The sequence below is a fragment of the Nyctereutes procyonoides genome, unplaced genomic scaffold, assembly GCF_905146905.1.
Source record: "Nyctereutes procyonoides isolate TBG_1078 unplaced genomic scaffold, NYPRO_anot_genome, whole genome shotgun sequence".
Lineage (NCBI taxonomy): Eukaryota > Metazoa > Chordata > Mammalia > Carnivora > Canidae > Nyctereutes > Nyctereutes procyonoides.
This window is the reverse complement of record NW_026575131.1, coordinates 8,255,639-8,282,386: the sequence shown is the minus strand read 5'-3', so window position 1 is coordinate 8,282,386 and position 26,748 is coordinate 8,255,639. Positions and strand designations below refer to the sequence as shown.

At 39.3% G+C, this 26,748-nt stretch overlaps 1 protein-coding gene across 7 annotated transcripts in view; it reads left to right on the top strand.

Annotated features, from left to right (window-relative positions):
* The window catches only part of FANCD2 (FA complementation group D2), a 55,840-nt gene that overhangs the window by 17,467 nt on the left and 11,625 nt on the right, over positions 1 to 26,748 (top strand). For 5 of the 7 annotated variants that reach the window (XM_055344477.1, XM_055344479.1, XM_055344476.1 and 2 more), the window contains exons 16-33: positions 1,961 to 2,095; positions 3,955 to 4,086; positions 5,210 to 5,320; positions 8,559 to 8,668; positions 9,570 to 9,627; positions 10,297 to 10,416; positions 11,072 to 11,145; positions 11,413 to 11,559; positions 12,355 to 12,455; positions 12,885 to 13,000; positions 14,412 to 14,520; positions 15,567 to 15,677; positions 15,931 to 16,043; positions 17,012 to 17,155; positions 19,828 to 19,944; positions 21,251 to 21,379; positions 21,728 to 21,846; positions 25,536 to 25,646. In XM_055344477.1, the coding sequence (XP_055200452.1) occupies positions 1,961 to 2,095; positions 3,955 to 4,086; positions 5,210 to 5,320; positions 8,559 to 8,668; positions 9,570 to 9,627; positions 10,297 to 10,416; positions 11,072 to 11,145; positions 11,413 to 11,559; positions 12,355 to 12,455; positions 12,885 to 13,000; positions 14,412 to 14,520; positions 15,567 to 15,677; positions 15,931 to 16,043; positions 17,012 to 17,155; positions 19,828 to 19,944; positions 21,251 to 21,379; positions 21,728 to 21,846; positions 25,536 to 25,646 (2,057 nt within the window). The remainder of the gene's footprint in view (positions 1 to 1,960; positions 2,096 to 3,954; positions 4,087 to 5,209; positions 5,321 to 8,558; positions 8,669 to 9,569; positions 9,628 to 10,296; positions 10,417 to 11,071; positions 11,146 to 11,412; positions 11,560 to 12,354; positions 12,456 to 12,884; positions 13,001 to 14,411; positions 14,521 to 15,566; positions 15,678 to 15,930; positions 16,044 to 17,011; positions 17,156 to 19,827; positions 19,945 to 21,250; positions 21,380 to 21,727; positions 21,847 to 25,535; positions 25,647 to 26,748) is intronic. The other 2 variants (XM_055344480.1, XM_055344481.1) reach the window with 2 other exon arrangements.

The following is a 26,748-nucleotide window of genomic DNA, read 5'->3' as shown; positions in this document are numbered from 1 at the left end:
AGGACCCCAGGATCATGCCCCAAGCCAAAGGCAGACGCTCAACCACTAAGCCACCCAGGAGGTCCCTAGAGAAGTTATTTTTAACCTTCCTTACCTAGTGTGGGAATCTTGACAATACCTCCTGTGCTGGATATTGATTTTCGAAAAGCTCAATATACTTCATAACAGGATTATTTCTTAACTTGACTGAGACATTATGATGTTAATAAAACCAACCTAAGATTGGTGTCTCATCTTCTTAGATGAAAGGTGACAAAATTTGTTGATGTTGAACTGATTAAACTCAAGCCCCAAATTATTTTTTATAGGAAATGTTTTAGTTCAGGTCTTCTAATTACGTACTTAAATAACTTGATTTTTAACTTAAAATGGAAGGCTTTACAGCTCCCATATAAAGATTTTTTTCTTGTTAGTTTCAGCCCATTGTTCAAGTGCATTGGGATTTTGAAATCTTAACTTTGCATTAATCATTTTCATTATCTAGCTCTTTATGATCTGCAGCTTTGATAAACATGCCTTCTTTATCCTGTTCTTTTTTTTTTCTTTATCCTGTTCTAAGCAGTTTTTAAAAACCCTGAGCATAACAGGACCAGAAGAATGCAAATAGAGACATAATTATGCATCTATTAAACCATCCGTATTTGCCCATTCAGTAGTGTGACTCTTGGGTGATTATTTCTGTTGAAATGTAAACCATTAAAAAAAATTTTTTTTAAATTTTTTATTTATTTATGATAGTCACAGAGAGAGAGAGAGGGAGAGGGAGAGGGAGAGGGAGAGGGGCAGAGACACAGGCAGAGGGAGAAGCAGGCTCCATGCACCGGGAGCCTGATGTGGGATTCGATCCCAGGTCTCCAGGATCGCGCCCTGGGCCAAAGGCAGGCGCCAAACCGCTGTGCCACCCAGGGATCCCGAAATGTAAACCATTTAAATTAGAGTTGTATAAACTAGGAATGGTGTTTCCTGGTGAATTTTCAGATTATTAACAGCATGTACCTTCTTAGGAAACTGGATAACCAGTGGTTTAGGGGCCTTGGCTTAGGAGCCAATGAAAATATACAGTTGGGTCTTAAGGTTTTATATTTAGGAATGAATTTAATGTTTGTATTATTTTATCTTATAATCCTTTCTGTACTTATTTCTGGCAATGATATGTGTTTTGGGCTATAATTTTCCAGAAGGCAGAAACCATATATAATTTTTTTTTAAAGATTTACTTATTTTAGAGAGAGGGTGTAGGGGTAGAGGGAGAGAGAAATCCAAGCAGAGTGTACTGAGTATGGAGACTGATTGGCTCGACCTCACAACCCTGAGATCACGACCAGAGCCAAAACCCAGGAGTCAGACACCTAACCAACTGTGCCACCGAGGCACCCCATATATGATTTTTTATTGAATTTTCCTAAGCAAAGCATTATACCCAATTCAGGATTTAAGATTTTCTTTATTGTGATGGTATCAGTAAAGAAGCTAGACTTTAAACTGTAAATAACATTTACTTTGAGTCCATTAATGTCCATCTTCCGCCTTATTGCTTAGACATAATCAGTTCTCTTTTTTATCTAAAGAGAAATCAATTTAACTAGTGTTGAACCTTATACATTGATTTCAAATATCCCCAGGAAGGCAGTATGATTGAGTGAGGAAATTGGGATTTAGAAGATCTGGATTCTAGTCCCAATTGGGCAGATAGGAAGGATGCTACCAGGCTTATAATTTATAAGTTCTTTCAGCTTCCTGGTCACTTCTTATCCATACATCAAATCCCACTGATCCTGAGAGAAAACTCAGAATTATGAAGGGTAATTTTGAGTAAAACAAAGATTTAAGTTTCCTTAGGTTAGAACGAGAGTTGGTGAGAAGAACTCTGACATCCTAAAAGGGCTATTAGCAAGTCTTGGTTCTGTAATAACTAAATTCCTCACACAGCTTTATTTTCTCTTCTCTTTTCCCCATAAAGGTCCTTAAGGATATTTGTCCATCCATTCTGTCCCTGGCTCAGAGTTTGTTGCACTCCCTAGACCAGAGTATCATTTTGTTTGGCAGTCTCCTATACAAATATGCATTTAAATTTTTTGACACTTACTGTCAGCAGGTATGTTGAAATATTTATTTTGGAAGGGAGGGAACAGGAAGAAATGAAATTCCAAGTGACTTGCATATTATATGCTTATTTCTTGTTAATGGGAAGGCATTTAAGCAAAAAGAACTCTGAACTGGAAGTTGGGAAAACTTAGTTCTATTCTTAGTCTAAGTAAAATGAGGAGACTGGATTGGAGGATCTAACACTGCGTTTTGAGCTCTAAAATTCTCTGAATTTAATATGAAGGTCCACATCCAGTCTATTTAAATAAACCATGGGGGTAAAGAAGATGTGGTATATATACATATATATGTACATATGTATACACACACACAATGGAATATTAGCCATCGGAAAGGACAAATACCATTTGCTTCGATGTGGATGGAACTGGAGGGTATTATATGCTGAGTGAAATAAGTCAATTGGAGAAGGACAATCATAAGATTTCACTCATGTGTGGAATGTAAGAAATAGTGAAAGGGATTATAAGGGAAAGGAGAGAAACTGAGTGGGGAAAAATTAGGATGACAAACCATGAGAGACTCCTAACTCTGGGAAACAAACAAAGGGTTGCGGAAGGGAAGGCATGTTCCCACCTGGGATAACTGGGTGACGGGCACTAAGGAAAGGCACTTGATGGGATGAGCACTGGGTGTTATACTATATGTTGGCAAATTGTTTTTTTTTTTCTTTTTAAAGATTTTATTTATTTATTCATGAGAGACACAGAGACAGACAGACAGAGACACAGGCAGAGGGAGAAGCAGGCTCCATGCAGGGAGCCTGATGTGGGACTTGTTCCCAGGTCTCCGGGATCAGGACCTGGGCTGAAGGCAGGTGCTAAACTGGGGAGCCACCCGGGCTGCCCTATATTGGCAAATTGAATTTAAATAAAAAATTTTACAAAAAGGAAAAGCATGGCTGAAAGGGCTGGAGTTATTGGGCAGTTTTCAGAGTATACAGGAAGAGAGCATTATTAAAATTTAACTGCAAATGATCAGCTGCCAGTTGATCCTGGAGTAGTTCTCTAGAAAAAATTGTGGTGAAAAACAAATGAAAGAGAAATGCCTGAGGATGTGACCCAAAACCCATGAATATAAGACACAAAATTTAATAGCACATATCCAGAGAGGGAGGGCTGTACTTGTGGAAAATAAAAGATTTAAACAGAGCAATAACAATAAAAATAAAGCAGAGCAATAAATTCAGCTAGCATGAGCTAGCTTCTGCAGTTGAGAAAACCATGTGGCTCAATATGGAGCAGCAGTATAATGGAAAGGGGGAATGGCATACAAGGTATTTTTTTGAACCATCTTAATGTCTTAGAGATACTGTCATGGCTCATGTTTGCTTGAAACATAGAAGTCTAACCTGTAAAAACCTTTAACTTCTTGAGTTGCATCTTTTTTTTTTAAGATTTTATTTTTAAGTAATCTCTACACCCAACATGGCGCTTGAACCCACAACTGCAAGATCAAAAGTTACACCTTCTAGCTGAGCCAGCCAGGCACTTTAAGCTCCATCTTTTTAGTAAATTTTAAACAGATTAAGTACAGCCATAGCTTAAAAGTACTATTTAATGTATATGAAAAAGAAAGACATGCTAGGGAAGGAAGATCAGGAGGGCTTAGATAGTGCTCACTGATAAATCTTAGGAAATAAGTCAAGAATGGATGTCATGTAGTTAGGTTGGCATAATCCTCAACTTCCTGAATCCAACATTTATGAAAAGTAAATAAATAGACAATGGCATAGGGCAGGTTGGGATTTTAACCAAGTTGAGATTGGAATGGTCTCAAGCATTAACCCTTTTAAGATGGCCATGTCATATTTTTATTCACACTATTCTATGACTCCTTATCGTATAGGAAGTGGTTGGTGCCCTGGTGACCCATATCTGCAGTGGGAATGAAGCTGAAGTTGATACTGCGTTGGATGCCCTACTAGAGTTGGTAGTTCTAAACCCATCTGCTATGAGGCTGAATGCTGTCTTTGTGAAGGTATCTGTCCCTCTGTTGACATATTGAGTCCGTTTTCTTTCTTGCATGTATCTGAGGGATAGCTGGCATCCATTAATTAGCAATTTAATTCCTATTCTAGATACTGAGCACTATAATTGGTAGGAGAGGGTGGGAAGGAGGTGAAGTAATGGACAAATAATAGAAAAAGAATAACTCATTTATGTATGTATTAATGCATTCAGCAAATACTTCTTTGTACCTATGTGCAGGCTCTACTCCGGGTGTTCTGTATATAAAACTTAGTTCTTGCCTTTGGTGATAGCGAAACATATAAACAAGTCACTGTAAATACAACATGAGAAATTTTGAGAAAGATAAAGTGCTATAAATACACCAGAGTAAGAATAATTGGCCTTGGAAACTGAGTACTTCTTCAAAGACTAGATTTGAGTGATTTTTGAAGTTTGGGCATGATTCGGTAAGAGAAAAAGTAAATGCATCTAGGCAGAAGACAGTTTAAATAAGCTTATTGGCACCCAGGTCCATGAAATACCTCAAGGATGACAAGTAGACTAGCATGGTTGGCAAATGGGACATATGGTGAGGGTTGGTGGGAGGTGAGGCTGTCCCACTGACATAGGACAGTGTCAGATTATGATGGGTCTCAAATACCATGCTAAAGAGTTTCAACTTTATAGGCCATAGAGAGCTATTACAAGCTTTTAACAGGGAGTTGACATAATCACGTCTGGGCTTGGAATCGCAATTGTAGGTCATGTTATCCCCATAGTAGGGATGAGAAAGCTGAGGTTTTGCCCAAGGTCAAAAAGTATTTCCCTTATGACTTCTTCCACATCTGTAGAGAATGAATAAGTAATTCATGGAGTGGAAGCTGAGAAGGCATATTATGATAAGGAATAAAGTCAGAGATACAACTTCTGCAGAGTATTATTCTCACTGAGAAGGGAAGGGTGGAGAAGAAGAACAGGGAGAAACTAGGAGATACATTAGGTTGACTAACCCTTTGGGATCTGAGCACAGCTTGAGAGAACTTGAGCTTTTGTGGTTATCTGGATGCCTCTTATGCCTGTTCTAAGGATTTTAATTTTCTTATTTACAAGAAGAAAATATTAGTTGCTAACCTAATTTTTTTTTCTCATAGGGCATTTTAGATTATCTGGATAATATGTCCCCTCAGCAGATACGAAAACTCTTTTATATTCTCAGCTCACTGGCATTTAGCAAACAGCATGAAGCCAGCAGTCACATCCAGGTAACAGGCAGTGTGTTGAGAAACCTTTAAAACTTTAAACTTCTATAATTAAAATTCACTGAACAAAATCACTCTTACCTGTGTACAAGGTAAGAGATCAAGTATGTAGCCATAGTCTAAGCACTTACTCATTTTTTTCTTACCAGAAACATTGTCTACTGTGTACCAAGCATCAAGATGGTAAATATATTAGACCTTCTACCCTCAAGTAGCTTAGTCTGTTAGGGTAGAAATGGTTCTGTAATCAGCTGACTATGGAACTGAGTAAGAAAAGCTGTTCAGGTTCTGTACTGAGTGCTGTGGGGACCCAGAGAATGACCTTGTTTTCTAGGGAACATCTACATCTGTCGTGAACTACTTGTGGGCTTGCTTTCATTTGTGGACACCATTCACTGAGAGAGTCAGGCAAAAGGACCGAAACAGGAGATTACATTGCAGTCATAACTCACCTCTTTTGTATCTTTAGTGCCACCCCGTGGCAGTAATCTATACTGGACTGTGACTTTGAACAACCAACATCTTTTGTTAATTAAAAAAAAAAAAAAAAAAGCAAGCGAGGTAATACACATACATAGCACAAAATTCAAAAGGTATGGAAGGTGGTGAAAAATAAGTCTCCCCCCTCCCCTGCAATCAGTCCTTCAGGCATCTGGTTCGCTAAAGGCAATCACCTTTAACTAGTTTATAGCTTTCTGAGCTGTCCTGGACATTTACAAATTTGTATTTAGCAATATTCCATTCCTTATCCTTTTGTTCTGCATCCTGTTTCATTTAGCAGTGTATTTTGGAGATGGCTTCATATCAGTAATATAGAGCTACTTCATTATTTTAAAGATTTTGTGTATTTGAGAGAGAATGCATGTGCAAGCAGAGGGGAGGAGCAGAGGGAGAAGCTGACTCCCCGCTGACCAGGGAGCCCCATGCAGGACATGATTCCGGGACCCTGGGGTCATGACCTGAGCCGAAGGCAGATGCTTTACTGGCTGAGCCACCCAGTTGCCCTCATTATTTTATTTTTTAATGTTGGTAAAATGTACATAACAAATTTTACTATTTTAACCCATTTTTAAGTGGCATTAAGTTCATTAAGAATGTTGTGGTAACTGTCACCATTGTCTATATCCAGAACTTTTTGTCATCCCAGAAACTCCATCCATTAAGCAATAACTCCCCATTTTCCTTCCTCCAGTCCTTGGTTACCTCTAATCTACTTCCTGTCTCTGAATTTGCCAGTTCTGGGTACCTCATTTAAATAGTCATATGAGTGCTTGCTTCGGCAGCACATATACTAAATAGTCATATGAGGGACACCTAGGTGGCTGAGTGGTTAAGCATCTGCCTTCAGCCCAGGGCGTGATCCTGGAGTCCCAGGATCAAGTACCACATTGGGCTATCTGCATGGAGCCTGCTTCTCTCTCTTCCTGTGTCTCTGCCTCTCTCTCTGTGTCTCTCATGAATAAATAAATAAAATCTTAAAATAAGTGAATAGTAATATGAGGGGTATCTAGGTGGCTTAGTTGGTTAAGCTTCCAACTCCTGATTTTAGCTCAGGTCATGATCTCGGGGTTGTGAGATCAAGCCCTGTGTTTGATCCATGCTGGATGTGGAGCCTGCTTAAGATTCTTTCTCCCTCTCTAAAAAAGAAAGTAATAATAAAATTTATTGTCTTTTCACTCTTGATAGTGTCCTTTGATGGAGTGTTGTTTTTTTTTTTAAGTATTTATTTATTCACGAGAGAGAGTGCAAGGCAGAGACACAGGCAGAGGGAGAAGCAGGCTCCATGCAAGGAGCTAGACGTGGGACTCGATCCCGGGACTCCAGGATCACGCCCTGGCCCGAAGGCAGGCGCTAAACTGCTGAGCCACCCAGGGATCCCCCTTTGATGGAGTTTTGATGAAGTCCCAATATATCTTTTTCTTTTGTTCCCTGTACTTTTAGTGTCATACTTAGGAAAAACCATTCTCTTCCAATTCAAAGTCATGAGGATTTTTCCCTTTATTTTCTTCTAAGAGTTTTAGCTCTTAAATTTAGGTTGATTCATTTTGAGTTAATTTTTGTATATGGTTAAAGGTAAGGGTTCATTTAATTTTGCGTGGGTGTGGGTTGTGGGTATCATATTTTTTCAGTATCTTTTGTGTGTGTGTGTGTTTTTTTCAGCACCTTATATTGAAAAGACTATATACCTTCCCATTTGAATGGTGTTAGCACCTTTTTTTTTTTTTTTTTTTTTTTTTTTTTTTTTTTAAGATTTTACTTATCCATTCATGAGAGACACAGGGAGAGAGGCAGAGACATAGGCAGAGGGGAAAGCCGGCTCCATGCAGGGAGCCTGATGCAGGACTCTATCCCAGGATCCCAGGATCATGACCTGAGCTGAAGGTAGACGCTCAACCACTGAGCCACTCAGGTGTCCTTGATCTTAGCATCTTTACAGAAAATCAATTGACCATATATGTGAAGGTTTATTTCTGGTCTCTATCCATTTGTGTATGTGCTTCCTATGCAGGTAGCACACTATCTTAATTGCTGTGGCTTCATAGTAATCTTGAAATTGAAAGATTGTAATAATTCCAAAATTGAAATTTTAAAGAACATGTCTGTTCTTTTTCAAGATTGTTTTGGCTATTTGGGGTCCCTTGAAATTCCATATGGATTTTAAGATGAGTTTTTCTATATCTGTAAAGAATTCTGTTGTGATTTTAATAAAGATTACACAGAATGTGCTTGTCACTTTGAGTACTGTCATTATCTTAACAATATTAAGTCTTCCAATTCAGGAATATGGATATCTTTCCATTTATTTAGGTCTTCTTTAATATCTTTCAACATTGTTTTATAGTTTTAATGTATAAGTCTTTTGTCTCCTAGGTAAATTTTCCTAAGTATTTTTTTCTATTCTATTTTATTATTTTAGTTGAGCAGTCATCAACATTACAATAATTCACATATCCTTATCAAGCAAGTATTACAACAATCACAATGACTGCTGTTCTTTTTGAACATCTGCTTTATTTCTGACACTGTTCTAGAACATTTTTTAATTTGTCTCTCATCCTTACAAAACCTTCTCCGTTTTATAGATGAAAAAAATTGAGACTCAGAGATGAAATAAGTTGCAAAAAGGCCACACAGTAGATGGTAGAACCTTGCTGCTTTAGGTGTTTTGGCTCCATTACCCACAGGCTCTTGCTGTACTATTCCAGCATCTTCATCTTTCTCTACCATGTCTTCCTTGCAGGATGATATGCATCTGGTGATACGAAAGCAGCTCTCTAGCACCGTATTCAAATACAAACTCATTGGTATTATTGGTGCTGTCACCATGGCTGGCATCATGGCAGCAGACAGGTATGCATGGAAATTCTGACTTCTGTGGCTCAAGGTCAGTTAATCAGGTTGCCCCCTTACAAATAAATATTACATTGTAGATGTCATTATAATGTTAAGCTTTAAACCCAGAATAAGAGTAGTAAGCAAATGTTTGTTGCAACTTTTCCATTCTCCCTTCTAATTTTGACTGTAAATACTTCATATAATTTTTACAGAATGTGATCATAATCATTAGAGTCTGATGGTTAAAAACCGGGGATTGTTAAGAAATAAAAGAATAGAAATGTTTCCACAAAAGGGGAACAGAATATCCTGGAATGCATTTTTCTGCATTAGCACCTCTCCCAGGCACTAGAATTACAGGTTTCTCCATTACCGAGTTACCGCTGTCTGGGACATCATTCTGTTGGATACAAATAAGGTCTTCTTGTGGATTTTTTTTCCCCGTCCTTGCACTTTGATGTTACAATTGTAGCACCTAAAGGAGCATCAGAGTTGGGTCTTGATAAGATGTTGCCATTGCAAAATGACTTTGGATTTCAGTTCATGCTCCTTAGAGATAATTTGTTAGGAATTCCTGGGACCTCAGGAGACATTCTTAGAATTGACATTAGTAATTCATGGAGGCTACATAGTGTACTGGTTAAGAGTTCATTCTTTAGAGCCATCACTTGAGAGCATTAAATGCTTAGAGTGGTGCCCAGTGCTTGTTCTTAGGTTATTACTAATTTAGTGTACCCTGAAAAAAAACTAAGATCTGCATTGTTTGCTCTAATCCACATTCTGTATATAAATAGTTCTCTGTGCCTTCATGCACTTTTATCTCCACCCACATCCCAGGGATGGCAGGATTTATACACTTATTGCCAGTTCTTACAAAATATTGTAAAAGTGAAGCTAAAATTCCTTATTTTTAAAGTAGATCTTCAAATTTGACCCAAGGGAGAACAGACCTGAGCAATGAAGAGTACACACAGGTGAGTTCTTATAATGTAGTTGGATATGATTCTGAATAACTGAGGAATTGCATCTGGTCACTGTCAGTTTACCAGAAAGAGTGCTTTTTTTTTTTTTTTTTTTCCAAAATGTGTTTTCCTGAATTCATGGCTTTTGTGATTTGTACCACTCTTATGGCACCTAGAATCTGATGGCATGGGTTACATTTATTTCTGTATTTATCTAACTTTCTTAATTAAGTTGTAAATTCCTATAGAGCAAGAAAGTGAGCCATGTTCATAGAATAGCAAACAGCATAGGGACAAGTAAGTGTACAACTGGAGAATTGGAGATAAAGCTAGTTCAGAGGTAGAAAACAGAGTGCCTTCCTTGAATGTGAATCAAGATATTTTGACTTAATTTTTTACATAGCAGCAGTCTTTAAGGGTTTCTTAGCATAGACATGACATAATCAAAGCTTTGCGATAGAAAAATTAATTCAGTTTTATATTTCTAATGAATTGGAGAAGAGATATTAGAAAGAGTTGGGCTTGTCAGGAAGCTCAGGAAAACCTCAGGTGAGTGGTAGTAAGAGTTTTGCCAGTGAAATTGGAAGGAGAAACTTACTACTAAATGGGGTGAATGGTGTTTAGGAAATGTTGGCAGCCCAGTTGGCAGCCCAGTTTACTCTTTCTCTTTGGCTACTCCAGGTGACCTCCTTGCTGCAGTTGGTTCATTCCTGCAGTGAGCAGTCTCCCCAGGCCTCTGCACTTTATTATGATGAATTTGCTAATCTAATCCAAGGAGGAAAGCTGGCTCCAAAAGCCCTGGTAAGGCCCAGAATCTTTTCTTAAAGCAGTGAAGCAGGGAAAATGCTTTTTACTCCACATTCTTCAAGACCTTCTGTCTGTTACAGTGCAAAAATAGATCATCCTATGAGCTCTCCCATGTTCTAGTTGGGAAGGCTGTTCTGACTTGCCCTAACTCCAGCCTCACCACTGAGGCCTCCTTCACATAATAACAATAGTAATAGTAACAGTGAGGATGATAATAGTATTGTTGATGATGTTGATAGCCACTATGTATTCTGTGCCAGGGACTGTGTTAAGCATTTTTCACGTGTTATATGTTTTCCACTTCATAATAATGGGGCACATAATATTGTTATTCTCTTCTTAGAAATGAGGAAACTGGCGTGTCTGGGTGTCTCAGTCAGTTAAGCTTCTACCTTTGGCTCAGATCATGATCCCTGTGTCCTGGGATCAAGCCCTGCATCAGACTCTCTGCTCAGTGGGAGGAGTCTGCTTCTCCCTGTCTCCCTCCCCCTACTTGTGCTCTCCTCCTCTCTCTCTCTCTCTCTCAAATAAAATCTTTTTAAAAAAGAGAAATGAGGAAACTAAGGCTTAGAGTATTAGTTTGTCTAGGCTCTACAACAAGTACACCATGGCCTATACAGCCTTGTTTGTTTGTGCTTACTTTCTGAAGGAATGGGTTGGGCAGACCATCCTCAATGATTTCCAGGATGCCTTTGTGGTGGATTTCTGTGTTTCTCCAGAAGGGTAAGTACTGTAAACCCACTAACTTGATTGTACTGGTGAAGAAATTATGTCAGTAGTTGGTACAAACACTAGAAGACTCTTGACCTCTGCCAAGTCTTGCCCAGTCTTCTTTCTTCCCAACACCCCAGGTCCAGAATTGCTAAAAGCTTCCACGTGTTCTTTCTCTTTCTCATTTCTTCTCATAAGAGGGAAGATTGGTTTGTTCTAACGGATTCCCATGTGGACATGCATACTCTTGGGGCATCAAATTCTGGGTTCTCTCCACAGCGACTATCCATTTCCTGTGAAAGCTCTCTATGGACTAGAAGAATACAGTAGTCATGATGGGATCGTCATCAACCTCCTACCACTGATGTTCTCTCAGGACTTTGCAAAAGATGGGGGTAGAATGACTTCAAAGGAATCAGATCAAAAGTCAGTGTACTTTGTCTTTTCTGAAACTTTTGTTGTTTTGAATGTTTATGGGGTATTCCACACTTTTTGCAGTCTGTTGAGAACTTGATGGAAAAGGGTTCCTGGGGTGCCTGGGTGGCTCAGTCTGTTAAGTGTCTGCCTTCAGCTCAGGTCATGATCCCAGGGTTTAGGGATTGAGCCCTGCATGGGGCTCCCTGCTTGGCAGGGGGTCTGCTTCTCTCTCTCTCTCTCTCTCTCTCTCTCTCTCTCTCTCTCTCTCTCTCTGCTTGCCTTGCTCATATTTCTCTTTCTCTCTCTCTCTCTCTCTCATTCTCTCTCACTTTCATTCTCAAATAAATAAATAAAATCTTTAAAAAGGGGAGGGGTTTCTCCTTAGGTGGTATTTGGAGGGATTAGCAAGGATGAGGCAGATTCCTTGTTTTTTTCTTGGACCCTGTGGTTGGGGTTTGCGTTGCCTCGTTGCCTCACGAAAGCCAACAACTCTGTGAGGCTGTTTACGTATCTGTTCCTTTCTCTCTCCAATTAACATACTTGTTTGCCTTTGCCACTCTCCCTCCCTCTTTCCATCTTATTTCTGCTTCTCGTAACTCACAGATAATCACTTTATTCAGCCCCTGCCTTCTTCCACGTTAGTTCATTGTTTATTTGTTGAGCATCCATTAAATTCCTTGACATATTTCTTAAAAGTAGACATTTATTTGGGACAAAACTCTTTAATTATAAGGTTAGGCTCCCTATAAACATGTTCTAATATACTTATAAAGTATTATTTAGAAATGGATTTTTCCTTCCCAGAGTGGTGTCTCCGTTGTGCCTGGCTCCCTATTTCCGGTTACTGAGACTTTGTGTGGAGAGACAACATGATGGAAACTTGGAGGAGATTGATGGTTTATTAGGTATAGGATGAAGTTATCACATCATTTCTTCTTTGTAACCTTTCTTTGATAATCTTAAGGAAGGAACAAACCAGTACATAGTGTATGTGGGAAGGAATTTTTTTAACTTCACAGTGTAGAATAGCAGTAATAATTGAACTCCAAAGACAAAATAATATGTACAGATTTCTGTCATGTTGACAAATCAGTCATCATCATAGTTCCTCATTGCTTTCTGGCCCTCGCTTCTAGTTTTGCAAGTACTTCTTAATTATATTTAATTTTGCTACATGATATGGCAGTAATTTTGAGACTAACCAAAGCTTGACTTTCAAATACAAGTTAAAGGGGAAAGTAAGTGGAAGGAGAGGTAGGTGGCTCTAGGGGTAGCATCCAGGTTCCATTGACTTGAAATAAAGAGAGTTAAAAATGTTTGTTCTTTTCTTTCAGATTGTCCTATATTCCTCACTGACCTGGAGCCAGGAGAGAGGCTGGAGTCCATGTCTGTTAAAGAGCATTCGTTCATGTGTTCACTCATATTTCTCACTCTCAACTGGTTCCGAGAGGTAAGCAGAGTTAATAGAACATTTCACCTATTGTCTGTACTTCTTGAAACTATTTCTTGGTTCTCATGGGACTCAAAAGTCTCTACTAAGCACTAACCCTTATGTGCTTCTCCAGCTGTCATCTCCCATTTTCCCCCAGCTATATGTACGTTTTGGTGTAGTCAAATCAGAATACTTAGAATTCACCTAATGTTGTTCATACTTTACTAGTTCAAGCCTTTTTGTTGTATTTTTCCTTTTGCCTGAAATAAACTCACCTCCTCCATTGTGAAAATGTGGTTCACCCTTGCATGGGTATGTGCTTCATTATTTGATTCAGTGAGATCAAGTGAGTGATGGTTTTCCCCTTCCTTTGGAATTTTTGTGCTTAGTGAAATCCTCGATAGTGAAACATGATGAAAACAACAGTAACATCTTATATTTATATCTCACTTCCTTTCTAATGCATATTTCTATGAATGTTCACTGAAATTATCTCTTCTTATCCTCACAATTATAATGTAGGCAGGACAGGTATTATTATCCTTGTTTTACACCTATGCAGTCACAGATACAGAGAGTTCAAAGTCAGTAAAAATAATCAAGTACTTACATTGTGAAAAAACTGGGCTTTTTTTTTTTAAGATTTATTTATTCATGAGAGACACAGGGGAGTGGGGAGAGAGAGGCAGAGACACAGGCAGAGGGAGAAGCAAACTTTCTGCAAGGAGCTTGACTTGATGTGGGACTCAATCCTGGATCCTGGGATCATGCCCTGAGCCAAAGGCCGACACTCAACCACTGATCCGCCCAGGTGTCCCCTTATTTCTTTATTTACATTATTTAATCCATATAACAACTGCATTCTCATTTTATAGTTGAAGAGGTAAAAACTCAGAAAGGCTAATAATGACCTGGCTAGGGTCACACAGCTAGTAGCAGTGTAGGACTTGTTTCATCAAATTGTGTGCTCTCTAGTCACTATGCTATTCCACTTGTTACTTAATTAGAGATCAGTAGAACTAGGATTAAAAGTCAGATCTCCTGTATTGGCTCAGGGCTTTTCTTTCTTTCTTTTTTATTTTTTTAAAGATTTTATTTATTTATTCATGAGAGACACAGAGAGAGAGGCAGAGACACAGGCAAAGGGAGAAGCTGGTTCCCCTCAGGGAGTCCGATGTGGGACTTGATTCCTGAACCCCAGGATCACACCCTGAGCTGAAAGCAGAACGCAACTGCTGAGCCATACAGGCATCCCAACTCAGGGCTTTTCTATACCTCTGTAGCATCTTTCTGAGAACACCTTTACATTTATAGACTAAACTCACAGATCCTAGTGCTGAATAGCATTTTTTGGCTCTGGATAAATGATGCAAACAAGGTTAAAATTGGAACCATTCAAAGTATGAGAATACAATTTGTACTTTTCCAGGTTGTAAATGCCTTTTGCCAGCAAACATCACCTGAGATGAAGGGGAAGGTGCTCACCCGATTAAAGCATATTGTGGAGCTTCAGAGAATCCTGGAAAAGTACTTGGCAGGTAAGGAAAAGTGTCTTATTATGGTACCTTTGCTAGGATGGCAGTGAGGAGATAATTTCACTTTTAAGCCAAGCTCAATGATAGCCATCCCCTACTCATCTGGGATAAGAATAAGTATGCTCAACAAGATTTTAAAAAATGTTCCTCTTTGCTTAAGAAAATACAAAATAGTGTTGGTTGAACCTTTTATAAGGTAACTTTTCTTATTTAGATGTCAACCTTTCAGTGCCCTTTGCTTTCCTGAACATAGTTATGAACCAGGAGTAAAGCTGAAAGGTCTCTTAATACCTTCTGACCATTAAATAAACTTGTTTGAAGTGCTAGGTAGATTCTCTGGGGAAAACACAGAGCCTCTATCAGGCCCTCATTTAAGTAATTGTGTGTAAAACAAACTTCTATGTGACCAAATATTAGTATCTTTAGATTTTAGGATCCCTGGGTGGCTCAGCGGTTTAGTCCCTGCCTTTGGCCCAGGGCATGATCCTGAAGTCCCAGGATCGAGTCCCACATCAGGCTCCCTGCCTAGAGCCTGCTTCTCCCTCTGCCTGTGTCTCTGCCTCTCTCTCTCTCTCTCTTTCTCTGTCTCTCATGAATAAATAATTAAAATCTTTAAAAATAATGATGATGATGTCTTCAGATTTTAAATAAGGGTTAATTTATTTTTAGTTCTTATCTGCTTGGATATTTTATATCATTTTTTTTTAAGATTTTCTTTCATTATTTATTCATGAGAGACACAGAGAGAGAGAGAGGCAGAGACATAGGCAGAGGGAGAAGCAGGCTCCATGCAGGGAGCCTGATGTGGGACTTGATCCCAGGACTTCAGGATCACACTGTGGGCCGAAGGCAAATGTTAAACCACTGAGCCACCCAGGGATCCCCCAATATTTTATATCATTAATGTCAGATAACTTGAATGTCTCCTATAGGCATTCAGCCATACTTGGTTCTGGAAGTTGATTTTTGACCAATCAGTTGATGCATTCTAAATCTAATAGTGCTGTGTGGTTGGTATACATTGAACTTCTGTCTCCTCTCTTTTCCAGTCACCCCAGACTATGTTCCTCCCCTTGCAAATTTTGACTTGGAAACTTTAGATGTAACACCTCCTACTACTGCTGCTATTTCAGCAAAAATCAGAAAACAAGGAAAGATAGGTATGTTTTTTTCTTATTATTCTGTGTCTCTGTAGGAGCTACACTGTGTTAACCTAACCAAAGCATCAGTAACTGGAGAGATGATGTCACTGAACTCCTTCTTTGGCATCGTTATAAAATGAACTATAATGTAGAGTTATAAAATTACCTTCTCTACCCCTAGGGAGTCTTCAGGGTGTTTCCTGAAGGCAGTGATATTTAACAAACATGATTATTGATTACTTGAGTCACTTTTCTGTTTTTGAAACAAAAGGAGGAAAGAAACGGAAAGCAGATGGCAGCAAAACATCCTCCCCTGATACACTTTCAAAGGAAGATAGTTCAGAATGTGACCCTACACCGTCTAATAGAAGCCAACTGGAAAAGGTACTGGAATAATGGGTTACCATGAAGGTGTGTGACAGCCAGTAAGATTAACAGGGGTCCAGAATCATCTCTGCATTTTACAGAGAGAAAAATTAGAGAAAAGAGAGGGAATGAATTCTCGGCTCTGGGGCAGTGATCCTCCCAGTAGCAGAGTTAGGGTTAGACTCAGTCCTTATCACTAACACAGACTTTTTTCTAGTCATTTTCTTGAATGTGTCATTCCCTTTTTTATATTTCAACAGTACTTTGAATTCTTTCTTGTAGCATTTATCAGATTCTGTTTTAGGACATAGTTTTAGATGTACCTCTTTTAGCATCTTTCGCCCTCTGATCCCAGATTATCAACTTCTCAGTGAATTGAGATAACATGAAATGTTTAGGACAACTTCTGATAATTAATAAACAGTAGTTCCTTTTTCCTGTAACTACCAATCACAGAGTAGGTTACATGTTTGTGATATTGCCTAAGCCACATGGACCCTAATTATTTCTGGTTTATAGCTACTGTTTATTGTATGTTATATATAGCTCCTATAATCTTCTAAAAACCAAGGATTGATAGTAATATCTATATTTAATAGGTAAGGAAACTAAGACCCAGAAAAGGTAAGTGGCTTGCCTAAGGTCACAGAGTCAATAAGGCTTGAGCAAGGATTTGAAGTCAGACCTTTCTGGTACCAAAGCTCATCATTTTCTGTACCATGCCATAATACCTTTGTTTGTCTAGTAGTTCATTCCTAAATGGAAGCCATCCAAAGGTCTTAGTATGTGACCCATATCCCAATTTTAAATTAGGTGCTTTTGTCTCAGGAATACTTAGGGACTTTGGTGAAAGGAAGGTGGTGATTAGCTAAAAAAGTAACTTTTGCATAAAATGAATGCATAATTATAGTTTTAAATCTTCATGAAAAATTAGGCTAATATGGAAGCCTTATTTATTCTGTTGTTTGCTGCTGCTTTCTGTCCAGGAGTTCAAAGGGAAAGAAGAAAGGACATCAGTGTCACTACAGAATTACCATGCTTTTTTCCGAGAACTGGACATTGAGGTCTTCTCTATTCTGCATTGTGGGCTTGTGACCAAGTTCATCTTAGATACTGAAATGCACACTGAAGTAAGTGACAGAGCTGAGATTCTAGAATTTAATCTTGTTTCAGAAAATTTCTCAGCCCAGGGTACCTGGGTGGCACAGTTGGTTAACCATCCGAGTCTTGGTTTTAGCTTGGGTTGCAATCTGAAGGTTTTGAAATGGAGCCCTGTGTCAGACTCAGAAGTCTGCTTGGGGTTCTTTCTCCCTCTCCCCACCCCTCCCATTAATGCTTGCACATGCGTGCACACATGTGCATGCTTCTCTCTCTCTCTCTCTCTCTCTAAGTAAATCTTTTTTTCTTTTAAGATTTTATTTATTTATTCATGGGAAACACAGAGTGAGAGAGAGAGGCAGAGATATAGGCAGAGGGAAAAGCAGGTTCCATGCAGGGAGCCCGATGTGGGACTTGATCCTGGGACTCCAGGATCACACCCTGGGCTGAAGGCAGATGTTAAACCACTGAGCCACCCAGGGATCCCCCTAAGTAAATAAATCTTTAAAAAAAAATGTCAGCTCTGTTCTTATTTTAAAAAGAGCACTATGGCACTGAGAGAAGGTGGACTCTGGCTTCCAAAGGTTTTATATATAGTGAAAGTAAATGAATAATCATCCTCATAATCTTTTATTTAAGGTAAACAACCTAATTCATTAATTAGTTTATTTTTAAAGTAAGCTCTAGGCCCATTGTGGGGCTTGAACTCATGACCTTGAGATCAAGAGTCACATGCTCGAGATGCCTGGGTTGCTCAGTGGTTGAGCATCTGCCTTCGGCTCAGGACGTGATCCTGGAGTCCCGGGATCAAGTCCCATATCGGGCTCCCTGAACGGAGCCTGCTTCTTTCTCTGCCTAAGTCTCTGCCTCTCTCTGTCTCTGTGTCTCTCATGAATAAATAAATTAAATCTTTTTTTTTTTTTTTTTTTTTTTTTTTAAAGGGGGGCAGCCTGGGTGGCTTAGCAGTTTAGCACCACCTTCGGCCCAGAGCGTGATCCTGGAGACCCGGGTTCCCTGCATGGAGCCTGCTTCTCCCTCTGCCTGTCTCTCCTCTCTGCATGTTCTCATGAGTAAATAAAATTAAAAAGAAAAGAGTCACATGCTGTATCAACCCTCATCATCTTGATGTTTATAAATCTAAGCTTGTTTTTTTTTTAAGATTTTATTTATTTTTTTGAGACAGCACAAGCGGGGAAGAGGGTACAAAGGGAGAGGGAAAAGCAGGGAGTCTTGACATGGGGCTTGACCCCAGGACCCTGAGATCATGACCTGAGCCAAAGGCAGATGTTTAACCAACTGAGCCACCCCAGGTGCCCCTAAATCTAAGTTTTTTTACAATCTGTTAGACATTATGAAAGATCATGCTAATGATGTGATCCTTATCTTAGGTTACTACTAATAGGCTATTTAGATTACTCTTGCAGAGAAGCACTGTTCTGGTTTATAACGGTTAATACTGTTTTCACTGTTTAATGACGTTTGTTCAGCATTCATCAGATGCTTATCCAGGCCTTTTTTATGTGTGCCACTAATCCAGACATTGGCAATACAGTAGTGCATACAGCATGATGCTAGCTTTCATATAGCTCATAACCTAATAAAGGAAGCAGACATAACTAGCAATATGTGCTGTATTAAAGGTCTGAACCAAGTACCAGTGAAACTCTGAGGAGAGAATGGTATTTATAATGAAGTTGGAAGTAGACCACATTTTCAGAAAAGGTAACTTTTGATATGGGATTTCATGAGAGTAGTTTCTCCAGGTTAAAAAAATATAGGGGCACCTGGCTGGCTCATTTGTTAAAGCAGACAACTCTTGATCTTCTGGTTCTAAGCTCAAGCCCCCATGTTGGGCCTAGAGCTTACTTTAAAAAAAATAGTGTAGGGAGATGGGGTAACTGGATGATGGACGTTAAGGAGAGCAAGTGATGTAATGAGTGCTGGATATTATTTATATAAGACTGATGAATCACTGAATTCTACCTCTGAAACTAATAATATATATACGTTAATTAATTGAATTTAAATTTTAAAAAAATCTTGTAGAAAGAAAAATAAAATTAAAAAACTAAAAAGACAAGTATCATGGAATTTACCATAGATTTTTATAAGAATTTAAGCTCCTTCACAGTATAGACAGTATCTACCCCCCATCCAACCCCAGTTCTACATCAGCTTAGAGATTCTCCATAAATGTTCTTTTGCATGAACAGTTTGAAATGAGATTGTATTTGGCTCATTCTGCTTCTAGTAGTGTTATACCTTTATAGGGACCCAGCACAGAGTTAATAGTAGCAAAACGTTAACGGAAAGAAAATATGAAAGGATTATTTAATGAACAGAGAAAAATGAATTTCCCTTGAATTAGTAATTTTTTAACCCAGGTACTTAGGAAATGCACCTTGAGTCCACAGCTAGAAGGATAGAGAGAGACATTTACTTCTAGAGAAAAAAGTATGTCTTCTAAAACTATACTCCCTTGGATCCCTATTTTAATAATTTGAAATTCGTTTTACTTTGGGAATGCTTGACTTTTTGATTTGTTGACAGTTCAACAGCCATTTATATGAAGCGGGGAAATTTCCCCCTTTTTTTGAAACGGTCAGATTCTTTAGCCATTGGGAAGAGTAAACATGAAATGTGTTCCTCCAAAAAGATGGCTAGGACATGCTTGGAGTTATCCTTTCTTTCCTCTTTGTGACAGGCTACAGAAGTTATGCAACTCCAGCCCCCTGAGCTGCTTTTCTTGCTGGAAGATCTCTCCCAGAAACTGGAGAATATGCTGACACCTTCTGTTGCCAAGAGAATCCCCTTCCTCAAGGTTGGTATAGGCAGAAGCATAAGCCCTGGCCTTAATAAATAACTTGTCCCTTTCTCTGGCATTGTGTTGGGTCACTGGAGTAAGCATGGTGGCAGCCTCATTTCCAGAGCATACTCACTGTGCTTTAGAAAGGAACTCTGGGGCACCTGGGTGGCTAAGTTGTTGAGCGTTTGCCTTCAGCTCAGGGCCTGATCCAAGGTCTGGGGATTGAGTTCTGCATTGGGCTCCCTCTGAGGAGTCTGCTTCTCCCTCTGTGTCTCTGCCTCTCTTTCTGTATCTCTCATGAATAAATAAATAAAATCTTAAAAAGAGAGAGAGGAAGTCTGAAACAGAGAAATAAAAAAAGCCACCCCAAACAGGATATATATTTCTAAATGCCCTGAGCATTCCTAAATGCTGTTCTTTACTTGGATTTTGCTTTTATTTATTTTTTTTAATTTTTATTTATTTATGATAGTCACACACAGAGAGAAAGAGAGAGGCAGAGACACAGGCAGCGGGAGAAGCAGGCTCCATGCAGGGAGCCCGATATGGGATTCGATCCCGGGTCTCCAGGATCGCGCCCTGGGCCAAAGGCAGGTGCTAAACCGCTGCGCCACCCAGGGATCCCGGGATTTTGCTTTTAAAAGTCTGCCAGGGGTGCCTGGGTGGCTCAGGGGGTTGGGTGTCTGCCTTTGGCTCAGGTCATGATCTCGGGGTCCTGGGATTAGCCCCACATCGGGCTCCCTGCTCAAGGGGTAGTCTGCTTGTCCTTCCCCCTCTGCTCCTCTCCCTGTTCTCTCTCCTTCTTTCTCAAATAAATAAATAAAACTTAAAAAAAAAAAGCCTCCCAAGCCTAAGCCTCAGTGTAGTAGTAGTTGGCTATCTAGAGAAGGCCAGAACTTCACATGTGTCTATAATGTACAAATGTACACATAGCATCTGGTGAAGCAGTTGGATGATACTAGCAACAAAACATGAAGGTTTTAGGTGTAAACATTTAAACAATATATCCAGTTATTTGATTTTTTGTTTGTCCTCATCAGTTGCTCAATGTTCTTACCAGCCTAGATGATATCTATTTTTGTATGAGCTTTATCTCATTAGTAATTACAGGTTTGTACTTCTCACTCAAACATTGTACTCTATAAAAGCCAATCTCTTGGTGATTTGAAGATGGGACAAGATCCCTCTGTCAGAGTAGAGTTTTAGGCAAGCAACCAGCTCCTATCTTGTGATACCATTCTGACTAAACTCCTTAACAAACTCTTAGTTTCAGAGAAGCTATCCAGCAGTTTCTTCCGCAGTAACTCTGAATTTATTACAGAGTAAAGGAAACCGGAATATTGGATTCTCACATCTCCATCAGAGATCTGCCCAAGAAGTTGCTCATAGTATTGTTCAACTTCTGACTCCAATGTGTAACCATCTGGAGAACATTCACAACTATTTTCAGGTCAGCAGGCTATCTTATCATTATAGAAATTTAGAAATTACTGGGGCACCTGGGTGGCTTAGTTAAGTGTCTGACTCTTGATTTCTGATCTGGTCATGATCTTGTGGATCCTGGGGATCAGCCTGTGTAGGGCTCTGTGCTTGGCAGGAAATCTGAAGATTCTCTCCCTCTGCCCCTCCCTAGCTCGCTTGCACTTGTGCACTCTTTCTCAAATGAATAAATAAATCTTAAAAAAAATTAGAAATTACTAAGTGAACAAGATATTTCATTTTGACTGAGAAATATTGAAGGAAAATATTGAAGGAAAAATGCCAAAACAACTCTCTTAAAAACATTTTTCCTTTTCAGTGCTTAGCTGCTGAAAATCAAGGTGTAGTTGATGGCCCAAGAACAAAAGTTGAGGAGTACCACATGATGTCGTCATGCTATCAGAGGCTGCTACAGATTTTTCATGGGCTTTTTGCTTGGTGAGTAAGTGGCAGATAGTAAGTAGAAATAATCAAGTACCCTCTGTGTCTTATATGACCACTATTAACTATTTGAAAATTAGGTGAATAGATATTGGCTAACCTGTAACAGATCTGATTCTTAGCCAGCTTTGCTGGCAGCCTTTCTATAATAACATTGGAGGGACTGTTACTTAAAAAGTTGTTACTGGGGCACCTGACTGGCTCGTGGTGGAGCATGAGACTCTTGATCTCAGGGCTGTGAGTTGGAGCCCAACATTGGGTGTATTCTCTAGATTACTTCAAGATAAAATCTAGTCAGCCCAGGTGGCTCAGTGGTTTAGTGCCGCCTCCAGACCAGGACCTGATCCTAGAGACCCAAGATCAAGTTCTACGTCAGGCTCCCTGCATGGACCTCCTCCTCCCTCGGCCTGTGTCTGCTTTGTGTGTGTGTGTGTGTGTGTGTGTGTGTGTGTGTGTGTCATGAATAAATAAATAAAATCTTAAAAATCTTAAACAAGAATGTTAACTGAACAATTTGTGGATAAATTCCAGGTTATATGTTAAAGAGCTGAATATATTTTGAGCTGGGATATTTAAAGATATATTGTGGAAGCAATGGGACTTCATAGGGCCCTGACGGATAGATGGCCTTTTGGGAGGTAAAGAAAGGGGCTGGAAAAAAAGGGGGGGACTGGAAGGCACAGCATGAATGAAAGTAGAAATGAGGGAGATGTGTCCCTTAAATGCTTATGTTCCTCAAGGCTGGGCCCTGGCTCCTCCTCCTGTTATACAGGTTTTCTGGGTAATCTCACCCAAGTTTAAATTTGTGCTGAAATTTATCTTCAGAGTTACTGGCATTTATATCCAGCTGCCTACTCAGCACTTCCTTAGGTGTGTCCTTGACACTTCAGACACATCACATCCAAAATGGAATGTATCATCCTCACCGCTGCTCCTTCGGCTTTGCCAGTGGTATGTAAATGGTACCACCAGTGTCTGAGCCAGAAACCAGCAGTTCTTCTTTGTCCCTTTCTCTACCCACTACATTTTCTCTCTCCCACATCGGATCACCAAATCCTATTAATTTTATCTTTTAAATAACTTCTAAATAGCCTGTTCCTCTCCTGCTGCACTGCTTTGAGACTCCCCTCATTCCTTGCCTGGACTAGATTAGTTTTATAGTTTCCAGTTGCCCTCCCTCAGTCCTTTCTTCACACAGCAGTCAGTGGTCTTCCCAATGCAAAGTCAGTCTTATTCTATCCCAGCTTTGGTTCTAGTTGTCCTTAGATTTTTCTTGAGCTCAAACTTTTTACCTAGCTTCTAAGGCCTTTTGTTATCTCACACCTGCTCTTCCACTCATAGTCTTACATTCTACCCTCCAGCTATGTTGAATTAATTTCAGTACTCTATATTGCTTTCACTGAAAGACTTTTCACACATCTTCATTCTTCTACCTGGATCTGCTTCTTTATCACCAGTTTTTTCTAACTTATCTCTGAGAACTGGATTTAAACTTCAACTCCTCAGGAGCATCTTCTCTGACCTGTAGGACAGGTAAGCCTCCTACCTACCCCTCTAACTCCCTGTTTTCTCCTAATACTCTGATATCTTCTTACAATAAGACTTACCACATTTTATTGTAATTACTTGTTCATCTGTCTTCTTTGCTAGACCATGAGCTTCATGGGAGCTACAACCAATCATTATTGTATCCCCAGTACTTAAAAATAGTGGCTGGCAAGAGATTTGATCAGACACCTCATCAAGGAGATACAATGGCAAATAAATACATGCAAAGATGTTTAATAGTATTAGTTATTAAGGAATTCCAAGTTAAAATTACAGCATGGCTAAATCATAAAGAATTACTGACCACATTGGTGAGGACATGGGACACCTGGAACTCTCATATGCTGCTGGTGGACATGTAAAATGGTGCACACACTTTTATTTTTTGTTTTTGTTTTTAAACATTTATTTATTTATTCATGACAGACACACAGAGGCAGAAACAGGCAGAGAGAGAAGCAGACTCCATGCAGGAAGCCCCATGCGGGACTCGATTCCAAGATTCCAGGATCACGCCCGGAGCCAAAGGCAGACGCTCAACCACTGAGCCACCTAGGCATCCCGGTGCACACACTTTTGAAATGGTTTACCATTTCCTTAAGAAGTTAAACATACACTTACTGTACAACATAGCCATTCTGCTAGGTATTTACTCAAGAGAAATGAAAGCATATGTCTATACAAAATCTTATGCATGAATGTTTATAGCAGCTTTATTTGTAATAATCCCAAACTAGAAACAAATGTCTATCAACTAGTAAATGTATAAACAGATTTTCTTATGATTAAATACTATACACAGCAATATAGATGAAGAGAATTATACTGAATAGAAAGCAAGATTGTATGAGTACATAGCATTTGATTCCACTTACACAGAACTCTAAGAAAAAAACATTTAACTTCATAGTGATGAAAACAGATCAGTGGCTGCCTATCACTGGGCAGAAAGATGGAGTGAAGGATGGATTTCAAAAGAATATAAGGAAACTCCTGGGCGTAGTGGATATGTTCATTATTTCCATTGTAGTGATTATTTTGTGGGTTTATATTATGTCACCTGATCAAACTGATAAACATTTTAAATACATGCAGTTTGTATGCAGTTGTAGGTCAGTTCTATCTTAATGAAGTTGTTCCTCCCCAAAACCTGAGCTATAATAGGCCCTCAGAATACATCTATGGAAAGGCAGAACTACCACTGGTGATATGGAGATATTTCTATAGGAGTAGATAATCTAGGGGCTTAGATTGTGCCGGGCCTTGAAGGTCAGAAAAGTTTGAATGTTGTACAGAAAAGCAATTCTGGAGTTTTATAATTAGAGCCAAGGTATAATGAAATCAGTGTTTTAGGAAACTCTTTGACAACTGTGTGTAGGACAGATTGGAAAGGGATGCAAAAAGACCAGTCAAAAGGTGTCTCAATGATCTGCTTATGTGATGATGATGATAATGATAATGATAATCATAAGGGTCTGGCTTAGAATGATGGCTTGAACTTGGGAAGGAAGGGACATTAGGAACGATAATCTGAAGATAGAATGGTCGGGGTGCCTGGGTGGTTCAGTCAGTAAGTGTCTATCTGTCTTCAGCTCAGGTCCTGCTACCTGGGTCCTGGGATTGAGCCCCACATCAGGCTCCCTGCTCAGTGGGGAGTCTGCTTCTCCTTCTCCCCCTGCTCATGCACTATCTCTCTCTCTCAAATAAATAAATAAAAATCTTAAAAAAAAAAAAAAAGAATTATCAAGACTTACAGAAGAAGTAAGTTTTTACTGAGAACTTTCTATGGAATTGATACTGATTTAACAATCAACGAAATGATTTCTGTTTTTTTCTGGAGAGGAAGGCTGAGACTTCTCTAAAATGTAGCAAATAAAAGATAGTTTTTTTTTCCCTGAAAATAAACCTAGGAGGACTGTTAGGTCCTTAAAGAAACACTGTTTCAGGTGCACTTCACCTTGTAGTGTGAGTCTCAGAGCTATAACTAAATTGGGTACCTGGGTACTTACAGTGCTCTAGTTCTCCTTTTTTCTCCATTGACTTACTGATGTTATAGCCTGGAGGCCAGGATCTTCAAATGCTGTCCAAGCAATTTTCCTATAAGTAAGCTCAATCATCTTACCCTGACTTTCCCTTAGGAATGGATTTTTTCAGCTTGAAAATTATAATTTACTGTACTCAGCCCTCGAGGTCCTTACCAACCAACTGAAGCAAGGAGAGCCTGACCAGTCCTTGGACGAATTGCTCAGGTGGGTCAGACTACATATCCCAGAGTGTTGTCTCAAAAAATAAAATTAGCAAGAGGTATTGGAAATCACTTGGGTGTCTCTCTGTAGTTGTGAGGGAAATTGATGTTTTCAACTACTTTTCGTCAGTCATATGAGCTTTTTCATCTATGTATTTAGATAAATCCTGAAACATTAGAAACCATTGAACAAATCCTACTAAATCTTTGTGCATCTTGCATCCTGTAGTTGACCTTTTCAGGTAATGATGTTGAAAACACTAGTGACCTCTAGTCAACTCTTGGTTATCCAGGAACCTACTCTGTCTCTCAGTAGGGTCAGATAATTAGGTAGCAGTAGTTACCACTGATTTCCCCCCAGTCTCAAAAGATTAGCCTACGCTGAGGGCAAGGCAGTAGAAGAGGGATGTGAGGAGGAGATCTAAGAGGCATGGCTCCCAGCCTCTATCCCAGCTTCAGTCAGAGTAATTTCAACTTTCTCTCACATCCTCTACACTGTCTCTGGGTCTGCAATCAATGCTTATCATCCCTGCTTATAGGGCAAGGCTTTATTTACTTTATTTTAAATATAATGCTTTTAAATTTGTTTGACCTCCTTCCCATTATCAATAAGAAGAGTACACCCTAGTTTTATTTCAACTACAATTTTGGATTATGACTCCCTATCTCCTATTATTTCAGTGCATTGAAAGCTGACCATATATGGTACACTTATTAAATGCACTGGTTTCTCTGTCTTTATAATTTGCTTTCACTTGTCCTATAAACCTAGAATTTAAATTTTATTCTCATTTTGTTGCCTTAGGCCTTAGGAGCAAATAATTTGTCTAGGGTTGCTCATGTAAGCATGGCATGGACACCTATTTGGATATCTTGGGGTACATGATCCCTTTAAGGCCAGCATTCCAGCCCTTGGGCTCTGTTCTGCCCTGGCTTTCTTCATACAAGGGTACGGTTCTCTTTCAGGGTCTTGAAAGAAGGTGGTCACAAAAGTACCTGAAAATGTGGAGGATTCTGATTAGATCAATAAATACACAAGTGAACTTGGACAATTTGTGAATTTAGACCTGTCTCTAGTACTTATCTTTTTCTTTTCTTTCTTTTTT